We start from the raw sequence: 15,360 nt of genomic DNA, 5'->3' as shown, positions 1-15,360 counted from the left end.
AACAGGTGCTTTCACTTGGGAAGATAATCTCACCAGCACTGCCTGTGAAACAAGTGCAGCTCCTGGCTCAGTGGGAGAAAGGGACCCTGTCCCTGGCTGCTCTGTTTTCCAGGAAGAAATCTGGCACTTTCTGCTTAGTTGTGGGTGGGAGTGTGAATATCAAACTTCCTCATGGAGGTTGCTAACTCCTCATGCAGTTGCTAACTGCAGAGTAAAACTGGTTACGGGGAAGGATGAAATACTTTCTTAGACACCAGCTGAAAAGAAATTGAAGTGTTTATACAAAAATTGAAAGTATTCACAAGGAGGAAAAAAAATGAATAGCAAAGCGCTCACTGCAAGTCCTTCTTTCATAACATCCAACAGCAATTTCTTTTGCTTTGAATTTGTGCTAGCGAAAAAAGCCAAAAATGTTTTCTACCAACTGCTGTCTGTCTATTAAAAGAGAGGCAGGAAGCACCCTTCAGTTACAGGGTAGAAAGCAATGGTGGTAGCAAACAAAAATTACTTCAACCATTTCAGGTGAATCTACTCCCAGAAATGGCCTGTGTGTCTTCTACTTTTCTTTTACACCTAAGCTGATGCAAAATACAGAATAAAAAGCAGTTAAGAGGTTTGAGTTTGCAGGATTCAGGCCTTAACACCAACGGAGACAACAATAACAGAGCCAAACTGGTGTTCAGATATGTTTACTCTGAGAACAGTTTTAAAACTTTTTTCTCACTAATACTGGCTGTGTGTGGGTGCGTGTGCGCGCACATCTTCCTTACAATGGGATATAGGTTTAAAAATGAGTTAATATGTGCAAAGGCCGCTGCCTGTGCAAAAATAAACTTGCCCGTTTGTACAGCTTCTGTGATTGTTAGCATAAAGAAGTAACTATTCAAGGAAATGGTAGCATCCATTTGTAAAACTGCCCAGTAAGTTTGCAAATGCAAAATCAAAGGAACTGTGCATCGGAATACATGCAGATAAAGTTCTACCATATGTTTAATTCACTTGTCATTACAGCTTTAATAATGCTATGGATGATAAGGTTTTAACTACAAAGTTGAATTTAAAAAGAATTATAGCGTATTATGAAGAAGTCTTGTATTAAGAAGAAAAGATGACATCTACAAAAGAACCACCATGAATGTCAGAGCAGTTGTCAGTATCACAAGCACTTTTTTCCTAGTGTTTCCATTATGTTGATTATATTCTCATTTGCTTTATAACAGTTACCAAATTTCACACCTGCAATGGTTCTCCCTCTGACATTCCCCGGTTAAACACATTTAGCATTTTTACTGTGAACAGAGTAAAATGATCTATGTGTAATTAACACAATCTCTATATGTCACTTGTTAATTCCCATGCCCCTGTGAGAAGGTAGCCACCACTTTGTCAATAACAGAAATCCTACTGGCCGCAGACTAATCTTCCCAGGCGGTTCTTTCTTTATAGCTATCTGTTGGTCCTTATTTTGAATTGCAGAGCAGTGCAACCCCCCGTAAAGTCCAATGATCAGGATTCTGCACTGTTTTCAGATACAAAGAGAAAATGTAGGTCAGATCTGTTCTCCGGGGCTTTTTGTAGACAGGGCAGGAGTACACACTTCCTTGTTGCTTCTTTGGGTCATGTAGCGCTGTGGTGCTAACGGCATACACATGGACTACAGGAAGGCTTGTGAACAGCACCTGAGAATGTTAAGAGAAACATGGGGCTCAGCATTAGAGGAGCAGGATAGGGTGCATGAAATCCAAATGATGGAAATAAGTTCAGTGATGGCCTTCAGCAAAAGTGCCAGCACCCCAGCAGAGGTACATGCAAGAACAGGGGTTCTATGCTCGCTACTACACTGACCCTAATTTTAAGCCAGTGGCAGCTCAGGGACAACATACATCAAGAAACCTGGAAGGAAAAGAAAGCAGCAGAAACCTGCAAAACTCCATGCCATGGAAGTAGATGGAAGAATGACAGGGTGGTTCTATGAGGGAGAAAGACCATTGGCTTTTTTCCCATCCTTTGCCCCTTTGGCTAGCATTCCCCATTCTCTCCCCACCTCCTGTTCCCTGAATGGCAGGACTGGAGCTACGAAGGCCAAGCTGCATTTAGCAAGCCTCCTTGTTACCTCTGCACTGCTGGCAGTGGAGCTGCAAAGATCCAAGGTGCCTTTGGGTGTTTATGCAGACTAGATCCCGTCAGGTCTTCCAACAATATAAAGTATTCATTGGCAGGGGGGAAAAAAAGACCCAAACCCAAGAGCAACATGGAGCCTTGCTGAACACTCCAGAGCACTCAAGTAAAAGCCATGTTTAAAGGTGTCTTTTGACAAACCAGGCAACAGCTGTCACCAGAAACTACAGCTGGCACAGTTTGGTTTGGAAAAGTTTGCTCTCAGCCAAACACAGAAGTGTTTTGCCTACAGAGAGGAATTACCTCAACTCCAATTCCAGAATATTTATCACTGGTTTGGAAAAAGTTTATCAGTGCAGACAATGGCAGCTTTCCCTGGGCAGTGACCACAGCATCTAATCACTACTCCATAGCTAGGTTTTAAATCTGCTTAGGCACGTCAGTAAAATGTAACTCCATGCATGGATAAGTAAGCATAAGCTCAGAACTAATACTCTTCCTCCTATTAAAAAACAAATCCCAGAGATCTCTAGTCATCCAAACACTGACCTCCACAGCCGCTGTTATCAAACCCAGTCCTGGGGTTTGGAAGTTGTAATTGGGTCCCACTCGCTCAGTCAGAAGGCGGCTGCCTATGGGCTGCACTATTTTATTCAAGCACATCTGTGCTTCTAGGGCCCATGAAGCCAAGGAGCCCAGCATCTGGTCTGCTCTAGTGCAGTGCATCCTAAATTCATTTTCTGACAGAAGTCTTTTTGTTCAGTCCTGGTGGATAAACACTCTGTCCTATTCCCAGCCCTGCTAGTGTTTTATGCTCTTAAAACCTGTTGTGAAACCACTGCTGCAGGCCCTCAAAATACTTCCTGGTGTTCTCTGAGCACTCCATATTCTGGCACAGTCAGTCATGCTCACGTGATCCTTACCTTTGGTGATGATTCAACCAGCTTACTGTTTCTGCGGTCCCAGCCTGCCCCTTCAAGGAACAGGCCGTATATGTAAACCCCACCAACGTCAGCAGGAGGAGGGCCAGCCACATCTTCTTTCATCATCTTGGTCACTTCATTGTGTAAAACAACACTGTCGAGTGCCCACCCTTTTGCTACATTCATGCGAGTTGTCTCTTGCCTCATGGCAGTTAGGAATCCCTAAGAAGATTGAATATGACACAGAGTGTTTTAAAATACTTAAACTTACCCATTTAAAACTTTTTTTTCCCTATGTAATAGTGACATCAGCAGTATAAATCCTTATCCCACGGAATTTTGTCTGCATACAAAACTAAATTCAGTTGTATAAATCCAGTGCTTTCCCACATTTTTGCAGTACCATGCATTCTTATATATTTGGTGTTCATAGCCACCAAATTGGCTTATTTAACATATTGGAAGCTGCATGTGTAACTCACCTCACCGCACATGCCTACTTCACAACCAGTCAGATGGAGAGAGGTTTACAAGGCTGCCAGATCAATGTGTTTTGTGAGGTTCCAAATACAGGTAATTGTTAAGCTACCAGTAACACTGGTATTTCGTGTGCTATATTACTCACCTTTTCTTATACCAACATTGTAAAATTGCTTTTCAGTCAACAAATCATGAAGCATTTTATAGAACACAAAGGAAGTACAAACTGGAATCATGCAATTAAATAGTGAAATCCCTCTGTCGCTTTGCTCAGTGCAAAGCCTTAATATACTACAATAACATACTATTGTAGATACCAGCAAGATACACTCACGGCACTTCAGCAGCACAGAACGAAACTCACTCTCTGTTCTAAAGAGCTACAATCTCATTACATGGTTACAAGCTATCACAAGACAAGCCAGGCTGAGGAGGCTGGTTAGCCTCTCTCATGTAACTGTCCATGTGCACGCACACTGCAGTATGTGGGAAGTGCCTTGCTCCTAAGAGACAGGAGGGTAGGCTGCTTTGCACTTTCAGTGGACCTGCTGTGGATGCACAACTTATTTTACTTTATGGAAACCCGTTTGCATAGCCAGGAGATGAATAAAACACAAAAATTGAAGATGCAAGAGGGACTTACTGAGAAGGACAACTAGGAAGGAAGAAGTTTCAGGCCAGATTTCAGAGCAGAGAAAGAAGGTATCTGGAGACAGAGAGGGGGAATACAGAGCCACATGGTGAACACACAAAGGTGGGTATTAGAGAGCCGACAGCACGGCTAGGAAGAAATCAGGGGCAATGAGGGAACCGAACAAGCATTTTATTTTTCTTCAATATTCACAGTGCAGGATGCTCTGCTGAGCTGCTGTTAGGGCCATATGATGGAAAGAATTCAGACGCAGAAAATTAACTCGTTGGTCTGCTGAATGCAGGAGCCAACCTCTGGCTGCTGGGACTCACTCTGAGCACTTTGTAGCTACGCAACACCCTTTAGGTTATGAGAACATGAGATGACATTCATGAACTCAGGTGTTTCAGTTAACTGACATTGGTTGCTTCTCATTAATATCATTCCAGAGACTCCAGGACAAGTGTTTTAAAGAGGTTTTGTGATGGCACAGATAATTGTAATTGCATTTGAAGTAGTTGAGAACTCCAGGATATAGCTAAGGGAGACAGGATTAAAGGCCAAGTTCTTCTATCAGAAATGCCATTAAATGAAAGCAGAATCCTTGTAGTTAATCTGTGGAATTTTAATTTATAGAAACATGCTAGAACCAATAGTTTAAAATACATGACGTTCACTGCCAGAAGGCCCCAGAGGGCTACTGGATCCCAGAAAAACTGAAATATTAAAGAAAGAAGAGCCTGAAGAGGACAGGACAGAGCAGTGACTGTATTAAGGGAATTGGTTCAAAGGCACTATGGAAACACTAGAATAAAAGTAAGCTCGGAGCTGTCAGTTGTCTTCAGGGATAAGATTTAGACTGCAGACTATTCTTACAGAGATGGCAGGACCTATTCGCTGTCTGCATAACACTCATAACACTTATAACACTCATAACACTTATCTGCTCATTTGAATGAGTCCTAGACAGCTTTTAAAGACTACAGCTGTGAGCTGGAGGCCCAGCTGGGTATCTGGGAGTGGCTGAATGGCACAGTAAACTGCAAGAAAGACTCAAGTGGCTGAGTGCTTGGCTCCCCCCCAAAACCCTCTGTCAGAGAAATAATAGACCACTTGCCATGACATTTGTTTTGATTTCTGGTAATCTTTGCCCTGTTTTTCTTCTCTGTTTGTGTGTGGGTTCTTTGGTTCTTTTTTTTTTTCCTTTGGAGGGGTGGGGTGGGTGGGAGGGATGGATCTGCTGTGCAGCATGTTGAGATTTCAGAAACAAGGACAATTATTCCTTCTTTTTTCACCTGGCTTTTCCTGAACTTCTCCCTGGCCTGCTCACTGAAGGCCGCTAAAGCTTTGTCCCTTGACTTCTAACAACCCATGCAAACTAACTCTGAACCTTCTAGTGAGGGAGAAGCAAGCATCCCTGCAACCAATGACGAGAAATATGGAAATGTTAAGTCTATTGCTTTCACAAGCATACTCTCTCCTTTACCTTCTTTAGGATGTTCCTTGTTTGTCACTTATTTTGCAGTTTCTACAGAGAGCAAATTATGTCAGGTTTACTAGAATTGAGTGGGCACTGAGGAATGGAGGCATTGTACTTCATATTCTTATTTATATTCACATTACTTTGGCATCTAAGGTCTTAGAAATAGGCTGAGGGTTCATTACGCTAAGTACTATACAACCAGAAAGACAGTTCTGCCTCTCAGGGCTTAAAAGCCATATACAGGACAAGTGACATAAACTAGATAGAGAGATGCAAACAAGGAAACAATAAAACAGTATCAGCCACAACTTGGAAACTGGGAGGTAGAAATGAGATATGCATAGTGTCAAGTTTTTTGAGGAAAAAATCCAGCAACATCAGTTTAACTTCCAGGAGGGAAGAAAACTCATAGCACTTCTTGGTTTTTTCACCCCATTTATCTTGGCCCAGTGCAGACGCTGGGAATCCAGTTTCTTTCGCATAAAAGCCTAAGCCTGCTCTCATTTGTATCACTACAAATAAAGATTAACTTCTGTGAAATTACTGAATTTATCCTAGTGTATAAACAGTCCAAGAGAAGGCAGAGTCAGATCCTATATTATTTTTTATTGCCAGAATGCGTCATTCTCCCAGTGCTATAAATCTACTTTATTGTCTTGTGTTATCCATGGCATTTATCCATTGACTACAAAGCAGTGAAATCTATGCAAGTAGACACATTACAAATTACTTAGAAGCTGCATTTCATCTCACAAATGAAAGGATTTTCTGACACTTTCTCTGCTATTACAAACAAGCCATTAGAACTGCAGGACTAATACTTCATCACCTCAACCTGCTTGAGAAGATGAAAATCAATTTTCTTAAGATATGAAATACTGATTTTAAACACAGCAACATGACTATTAACAAAATAACAGTTAATTAAATAGAAAAGAAGTCTTTGCTCAGGTGAATTTCTTGTAAAATTAGCTGCTGCCACAGCCTGGGTTACAGAAAATAGAGACTATAACAATAGACATCTGATTCTTAAGTTTGTGATTGTCAGCACAAATACATTTTTAAATCAGGTAAGCGCATCTCATTCTCAGATTTTTTTCTTTGCGCACTATGTATTTAGGGCCTTTTAGACCTATGCGTGATAAGTGTTTAATTTTTTATTTCTGGAGGCTTTCTCACTTATTAGGGTCTATTAAATGACAATTTGACTGGGGACATTTTACTCTCATTATTTGGAAGCTTTTTTAAGAAATCCAGATGCATGGATTAAAAAAAATATAGGATACCCAATTCAGGCTGGCAAAATTTCAGAACTGACACCACCCCAAAACACAAAAAGGCCAGCTAAAATGTCCAGTGCAAAGTCTGTATCAGTTCTTGCTCACCTGTAGTGCAAAATCAAACATGACCAACACCAAAGCCTATTAGGGTTGCAGCTTGTTCATTGCAAAAGTTACTTAGGAATATCTTAGCATGCCACTATCAACATGATGCAAACAAACCAAGTATGGAAGCATAACCATTCTATTAAAACTCCTACTCCTCTCCCTCAGATATTTGTTGGGAGCCCTTTGCTCGGGGATTCCATGAGTACACTTCCATGCTATAAAGTGGTATTGGCAGACAGCTGACACAGACAGCACAGATGACAGATGGATATTTCCCAGCAGTAGTCGTAGAGAATATTTGCCACTGTTGCTTTCTCTATTCTAGGCAGCTGTTTCAGCTAGCTTTTGCATTGCTAACAAGTGCTGAGACTAAAATAGATCTTTAAAATAGCTTTTTGCTAAGGCTTCACAGCAACCTGTTGGCTGCATACTCTCACAATGACTCACTTCCACAACTCTTACTTCCCACAAACATCTGTGAATCATAAAAAGCTTTAATGAATGTGGATAGCTGTGCAAAGAAACTACACATCATCTAGGTATGTATACTTTACTCCTTTTAGCACTGTTCTCAGCTGTTCCCTTTTTTGTGTTTCATTTTGTGCCAGGTTTTTATTTTAGATGGTGCAGGGAAGAGGCTGTATTTTTTATATGTCTCTGCAGACCAAGTCTGGCACAACTCTGGGGTGGTATAAATAACAAACCTTCCATTTCAAGGAACTGTTTTGCAAGGATTGAGAGCCAAGACCAAATCTCTTCTTCCTATGTCAAAATTTTGAAACTTACCTTGTTTTGTAGTCAAAGGGATTTTCATAGAAAGAATGAAAAGCACATTACTGTAAGAGTAGAGGGGAAAAAAGGGAGGATAACATTGCAATGTGAAAAGATGTATTTACCCCATTTTCACACAATAATTAAAACAACCAGGAAATGCACTCCATTATTTCAGTAACGTTATTTTGGTCTAGCAAAAATTTCTTTTGTCAAAGTTAATTTATCCTACATTTATGCTAAAAATTGAATTTTGATCACACTTCATATAGTCACGATTGGGTCGTCTTGAACTTGTCTCAAGGCCTAATTTAACATAGGATTGAGAAAGAACAATCTGGCGGTCTTACCTGTGGATTAAAGAATCCTGTCATCCAGAACTGATTTGGTCGGCCACCCTGCAGCCAGCTGCTGAACTGCTGGTTTCTTTCAAGAAGCTCAGTAAACCAAAATCCTAAAGTAGTCGACTCCCAGGAAATCCTAAACCATAGTTTGGGAATTCTAGCATCATACATACTATCTAAAGCATCTTGCAATTCTTCTGACATAATTATGGTTCCTAGAATATAAATAAAACATTCAGAATTAACTTTCCCTTAGCTTGCAAAGGCAATTAAAACTTCCAAATGACATTCTGAGTCTAATAAACCCTCTTTGGTTGTGCCTTAATTGCACACCTGTTGCACTAAAGTCTTATCAGTTTGCAGTTAATTTGCTGAAACTTATAAGACTTGATTCAAAGTAAAAGGTGACAAGGTAAATGATATTTCTTTTGTTATTTTGATTGGAAATAAAGATTTTTTTTTAAACAACTCCTTCTGCCTCACACATAATATTTATATTCATAACATTCACACTGTGTTTGGAATGTGATTAATCATTTAAAGTTTTTATATATTTTAATGGTTCCCACATATATGATCAATGATAGAGGTATACTGTGTAACTCCTCTATATCTTAAGCATGTACTGGCAGTGATTATATTAATGAAATTCACTGTTATCAATGATAACTTTGTACACTTCCATTATCAAGATTCCCAGTGGGAAAGCAGTACATAGAATAAACCTAGAGGCAAGATTTTTTACATATTTTTTTGGCAGTGGCAGTGTGCACTGACATATTGCATGCATAGTACTGCTGCCTCCATTAAAATATTGGCATTTACTAAGACAATGATTTTTCAGTGTCACCATTTCCATGTGCCAGAAGTGCCTACATCTTATCAGTTTGTACTCTCAATAGTACAGAGAGCTGGCACATGGCCATGCCTCAGGATTTCTTCTTTAAATTATAGAAACTGGCCTGGCAGCCCCTGTTCCAATTAAATGATCATGTAATACCAATGTTCAATGCATCGTTATACACACAACTGCTGTAATTGCCACACGGATGACATGAGATACCAAAAAGAATTAGGTGGCTTCCTCCACAAAATATGTAAAGGAAAGAGAAGTGCTCTGGGTGCAAACAAGAGCTGCAGTAGCCCATCCAAACATACCTGTATTGGAAATGTGGCCTGCAATAAATAAGCATTTCAAATCCCTTCCTTCCATTGAGGTTGGCAGGTCCCCTGTTCCGGGGAAGAAGAAGAATATCCAGAAACCAAACCCCAGCTTTTAATTTAGAAGAATGCAGTGGCTGCCTTAAACACTAGTATAAGCGTATGTGCAAATCCAGTACTTTCTATTATATATCAATGGCAAATTGGCTTCATTTTCTTCTGGCAGATCATTACCTGCTCTATTTTATGGTCTGGCTCTTCTTTTTGTGAAACAAATGCTATGAGAAAACCATCAAATTTTGCAAAACTGCAAATATTAAAAAATACTGTCTACCCCACTGTGGTGGTTTGACCCTGGCTGGACACCAGGTGCCCACCAAAGCCGCTCTATCACTCCCCTCCTCAGCTGGACAAGGGAGAGAAAATACAACAAAAGGCTCGTGGGTCAAGATAAGGACAGGGAGAGGTCAGTCACCAATTACTGTCATGGGTAAAAGAGACTCCCTTCTTCCTGGGTTTAACTTTACTCCCGATTTCTCTACCCCCTCCCCAGCAGTGGCGCAGGGGGACAAGGAATGGGGGTTGTGGTCAGTTCATCACACCTTGCCTCTGCTGCTCCTTCCTCCTCATGGGGAGGACTCCTCACGCTCTTCCCCTGCTCCAGCCTGGGGTCCCTCCCAGGGGAGAGAGTCTTCCATGAACTTCTGCAATGTGGGTCCTTCCAATGGGCTACGGTTCTTCACAAGCTGCTCCAGCGTGGGTCCCTTCCACAGGGTGCAGTCCTTCAGGGAGAGACTGCTCCAGTGTGGGTCCCCTACGGGGTCAAAAGTCCTGCCAGCAAACCTGCTCCAGTGTGGGCTTCTCCCTCCATGGATCCACAAGTCCTTCCAGGAGCCTGCTCCAGCACGGGCTTCCCATGGGGTCACAGCCTCCTTCAGGCATCCACCTGCTCCAGCATGGGGTCCTCCATGGGGTGCAGGTGGATATCTGCTCCACCGTTAACCTCCATGTGCTGCAGGGGGACAGCCTTCCTCACCATGGTCTTCACCAAGAGCTGCAGGGGATTCTCTGCTCTGGTGCTTGGACCACCTCCTCCCCCTCCTTTGTCACTAACCTTGGTGTCTGCAGGGATGTTTCTCTCACATATGTTCACTCCTCTCTCCACTGCTGTTGTTGCACAGCAGTTTTTTCCCCTTCTTAAAAATGTTATCCCAGAGGCACTACCACCATCACTGATGGGCTTGACCTTGGCCAGTGGTGAGTCCATCTTGGAGCTGGCCGCATTGACTTTATTGGACGTGGGAGAAGTTTCTAGCAGCTTCTCACAGAAGCCACCCTTGTAGCCTCCCCACTATCAAAACCTTGCCATGCAAAACCACTACACCCACATTCTCTGTGACGGCCTCATAATCACGTTCAAAATCATGTTTTGGGATAGCTAAGAGTCTTTTATAACACAATTAATAAACATTCTCTTTGGGTATAAATCTTCTCTAAGATATAACCACGAGCACCAATATTTAAGAAAGAAGCCACTCTGTGTCATCTCCCCTTTGCCTAGAAAAATGTAATATTAGACCATACACTCTATTCACCTTCTGGAGGCAGAAAAAGTGTAAAAAAATCATGCAACTCATGTCAATTTCAACTTCAGAGCAATGGTAGTGAGGGTAGAAAACAAGTGAAGAGCATCCCATTTGAGCTCTGGGAACCATTACCATCTGAACTAAGAAAGAACAAACTCTTTCATCGCTAGTTCTTCCTTGTTTTCAGGCTGATGCAGTCCATTTTCTCTTGCAACATGGGTTGTGAGAGAGATATTATTGTGGTCAGGCTGGAGCTTTTCAAGTAGGGAGATACAACCAGTCTCTGCTCTGAAGCATAGTGAAATAGGATGTCTGCCCATTATGACTCAGAGCAGCTGCTGAGAACGCTAAGCCAGAGTGTTCTTGAGGATGAGGTATGTTCACAGTTCGGGCCTTGCCCATATAGCTGCATAAATATTCCTAGTGAGTGGGTGTAATCTCTGGCAGTAGGCATACAGTGATTGAATTTCAGCACTAAATGACATCTATGGGTGTTGGGATGCATTCCTGCAGCTAAAATACTCCAATAAAAACAAAAATAGTTTAAAAAATAAAATAATTTTCAGAAATAAAATTAGTAACGCATAAGAAAAATAATGGCATCTTTCTGGAGAAAGGTGATACAGGTAATGAAAAACTATATTTGATAAACTGAATGAGTAGCACAACACCATAGGCTTCTCATATTTAACTAATGAGAAGTTCAGAGCACTGGCTACCATATGAAGAGACAGAATGTCCTATGAACTTAACATGACAGGATTGAATGGTCTATGAATCAGACAGGCCAGTTGGCTATTTTGGGGTTTACTTTGTGATATTCCATTTATTCCTGAATGGAATAAATCCCATCTGAAAAATGACTGATGAAAGGTCACTCCAGTTAAAGACATTAGGGTATTTCCATGCTTCAAGAATAATATGCACTGTAACCATACTATTTGCACAGTACGCACAGTTTGGAAATCAGGATTCCCCTTTTTCATTGCCCTATATTTATAGTCTGTATCTGGACTAGAAAATGTGTATCTCGTTTAAATGAGTGGATAAAGTTAGGACAAAGGAAGGATCTTAAACTCCAACACGAACCAAAAAAAAAACACCCCTCGATCCACTGACTGTTTCTCTTCCCGCAGGCACAGATGTGAATCAAGAATAACCAGAATAATTATGTAGGATATAAATGAGATGAGAAGAAGGTAGTTTCTCCATCAAGTACAGTTTGCCAGTAGCTGACAACATTATAATAGGATTGGAGACTATCCCTTGAGGACAATACTTGCTAGACAATGAGTCTGTTAAGCTAGCCGTAACAGTACACAGAGGAAAAAGCTCAGTGAAAGCATCAATCCATTCTTGACTGTCAGAGTTGCAGTTACAGAAGTTGATCTTTTCAGGCTTTAATCCCCACTTAAGTTTACCTCCCAAGCAACCACGTTTGTTATTGGACCAGTCATTCCTTGCCTCCATGTCCAAGATGCAACTCCCTCTTTGTCATTGAACATGTTGAAGAGAAAACCCCATCATGCTTGTAACTTCATAAGCTTCCCTCCCTTTCTGCCTTATGGCAACAGCTAACTTGCTTGTGCTTTCCCCAAATAAAGCATTATTTATTATTCCACCTAAAGGCACAAGGTATACAGAGTACCAGATAAAAGCAATAAAAGCTAATGTATGTTTCTCCATACATAAAACTTAATATTGTTTTTGCAAGCTTTAGTATGTTTCTGCTAGCTCAGTGACCACCATTGCTGTGCTGAAAGAAGTCAACTTCTTTGCCTCAGGCGGTTCTTCCGGTATTTCCCTCTTTCTTGACTTGCAGCACTTGGGCACTTCAGCACTTGGAGATGCTTCCCAGAAAGCTCTCAGAAGCTCATTTAACCCCACCATGCTGTTTTAATCCAAAGGCCCTCAACAATTGATCACTTCCTTTTGTTCCTTGTCTCCAGAAGAGAAAGAGTAAGTCGGGCAGCTGAACCTTGCAATGCACAACACTCTCTTCATTTTTTATTTGTAGACTGTGGTATTCTCTCCAGCTGCACCTGGCCTTTGCCCCTGTTCTGTTTTCTGTTTATTTCCCACCTTGCTTTTCTGGTGCAGAATCCTCTAATTTAATTCTTCAAGTCAGGAGAGATGAAAGGCATTGGAAACTTGAGTAGCATGCAATTTTACCCATAGATGAGCACACAAATCCTAGATTCTCTGCAATAGCTAATTCCTTCAGTCAGTAAGAAGGCAATTTGAAAGTAACCTTGCCAATTGTTCTGAAAACTTACCAGCTCCAGTACTAAATGGACCCACCAAAGGACTGAAAATAAAAATTTTAAAGCAATAACTTGAAGATAAAAATACATGCACTCTTCCGAAAAAGTAATACAAATCACTACCCTGAGATAGAGTAATAGAATGGGCAGATAAACTTTCTGCAGTTTGTCTGAAAAGTGCAATGTGTGTTTCTAAACAGTTGTGCTGGCTGGCATCATGGGAAGCATACATAACACTTATTAAGAAGTCCAGAAATAACATGCCACTCTTTGTAAAAGACAACAAGAGGCCTTCTGGCATTCTTATCAGGATGAGAAGTAAATAACGGATGAGAGCTGCTGAGCCAAGAGTAACTACACCACAAGACATACTAGACTCATCCCCTTCATTCTTCAAATGAATTCCCCATTGTTGCGTTCCATCACTGTCCTCACTGAGTGCTCTTAATCATCTTCAAATAAAATCCATATCCAAAAGTGAAATACGCAGATGATCCCTACGAGCCTTACACACACACACTCTAAGAATTAGTAAGGTAAGAGCCCAAGATCCATCAGTCCAAAAGTCCATTACCATTGCAAGAAGGCCAAACTAAAATTATGTTAGTGTTAGCAGCCTTAAAGCGTTACAAATCAAAATTACCTTTCCTGTGCACTCTGGCAAGACTAGTTTCCCAAGCTTCAGTTTTTCACCACAGATTAGCATAAATTATCAGCTACCTCTTTTGGCTCTTTTGGAGTTCATTTATATCCTTCTTGTAAGGTGCTACATACAATGAACAGAAATTACTTGCAGCAACATGATGCAAACACTACCATCAAGACCATGGTACTCTGACTTGGAAGAAAACAGTGAATATTTACCTGATTCCTTCATGGGCTTAACATACAAGTTTGTGCAGATGACACAGGAATTGTAAGTGATTCCTATTATGTATGTAGAACTACATGCTACCGCACATCCATATGAAGTTCTGGGTGTCCCAACATATTCTTATATGAATAACAATAAGGAAACACCTATGGCTAACATGCTGGTTAACAATGCAGTATAAGGATGGTAAGGAGCTAAAAGCAGGTCATGAAACAGGTTTTAATAAGGTAGCAAATCAATGACTGAGATGTACAGAAATTAGTGAAATGCACGAGTATTCCTCAAGGCCTTGTTATTAACTGTTATTATTCAGCTTTTGTCTGAATTATAAAGTTCCAAAAATATTAGAAACACATACAAAAATGCACAATTTTTTACTCTTCAATACTGCTGTCTCAATAGTCTAATTTGTATTTTCTCACACTTCTCAACCTGAAATGTGCTAGTGTATTAATTTTAATGAGTTGTCATGCATATAGCCTATGTGTCATTTAAAGAACATGCACATGGTACACATCTATGTGGGTATAAGGAGGGCAGAGAGCGAAGTCCCATCCCCCTCTAGTTATATCCTTGTTCCTGATCCTATTATTCCAAAAGCTCTTATTACCCTCTCTTTGAGTGTAGGATAAGAGTGATCTGTGGTTTTTTTTTTCCCAAGTCCTGGCACGTAGGTTATGTACAGTGTGCATTACATGCATGAAAATATCCTAGCTTTGTAACATGAGGGGTGCCAGATTGTAGTTGCAGTGGAAAGTTTAAGCCTGGTAGACCTTCTCCATGACAAATGCCATGATGACTTCTGAAGCAGATATTTGTATTGATTCCACTTCTTTTGCCTTCTGTGCTGGCCTTAAAGGTTATGTCTCCTAAAGGTACTTGTCTTGCAAGTACTAAGAAAAATGCAAGGAACAAAAATTCTGGGCCTGTGGAAACAAATCTTTACATGTTACAAGTTGTGTAAAAGCTGTTAGAGGGATTGCTGTATTCTTAGGGAATATGTTAACAGGAAAAGGGCTTCTGTCTCCTAACTCTGCAAGTATTGCACAAATAGCAGTGGGGGCTCTGTGATCATGTGGCACATATATGACATGAAAGGGTAACAAATCCAAGGCTTTTGTATGGCCTTTACTTTTTCATGAAGTAGGCAGTTCCAAAGGTTTAGTTTGGAAACACAAAGCTATAAAGTACCAGAAACAAATGCGAAGTGGATGCAGTTTTATGACCAAAGTAGAGTCTAGATATACTAATATATAAATGAGTGAAGCATTTGTTTCTTTCACAACACACCCTTAAACAGAATGTTAAGTAGGTTTAAAAAAATCAGGAACTATAAC

The 15,360-nt window shown here is 40.7% G+C and overlaps 1 protein-coding gene across 1 annotated transcript in view; it reads right to left on the bottom strand.

The window, feature by feature from the left end:
* Positions 1-482: 482 nt before the first annotated feature.
* Positions 483-15,360, bottom strand: part of LOC104050918 (dynein axonemal heavy chain 5) — a 178,554-nt gene continuing 163,676 nt past the window's right edge. Inside the window, exons 74-76 of the mRNA XM_064443197.1 lie at positions 8,145-8,353; positions 3,042-3,263; positions 483-1,679 (exon numbers count right to left, since the gene is read on the bottom strand). Coding sequence (XP_064299267.1) covers positions 1,461-1,679; positions 3,042-3,263; positions 8,145-8,353 — 650 coding nt within the window. The 3' untranslated portion in view covers positions 483-1,460. The remainder of the gene's footprint in view (positions 1,680-3,041; positions 3,264-8,144; positions 8,354-15,360) is intronic.

The sequence above is a fragment of the Phalacrocorax carbo genome, chromosome 2, assembly GCF_963921805.1.
Source record: "Phalacrocorax carbo chromosome 2, bPhaCar2.1, whole genome shotgun sequence".
Taxonomy (NCBI): domain Eukaryota; kingdom Metazoa; phylum Chordata; class Aves; order Suliformes; family Phalacrocoracidae; genus Phalacrocorax; species Phalacrocorax carbo.
This window is presented reverse-complemented; position numbering and strand designations above follow the sequence as displayed.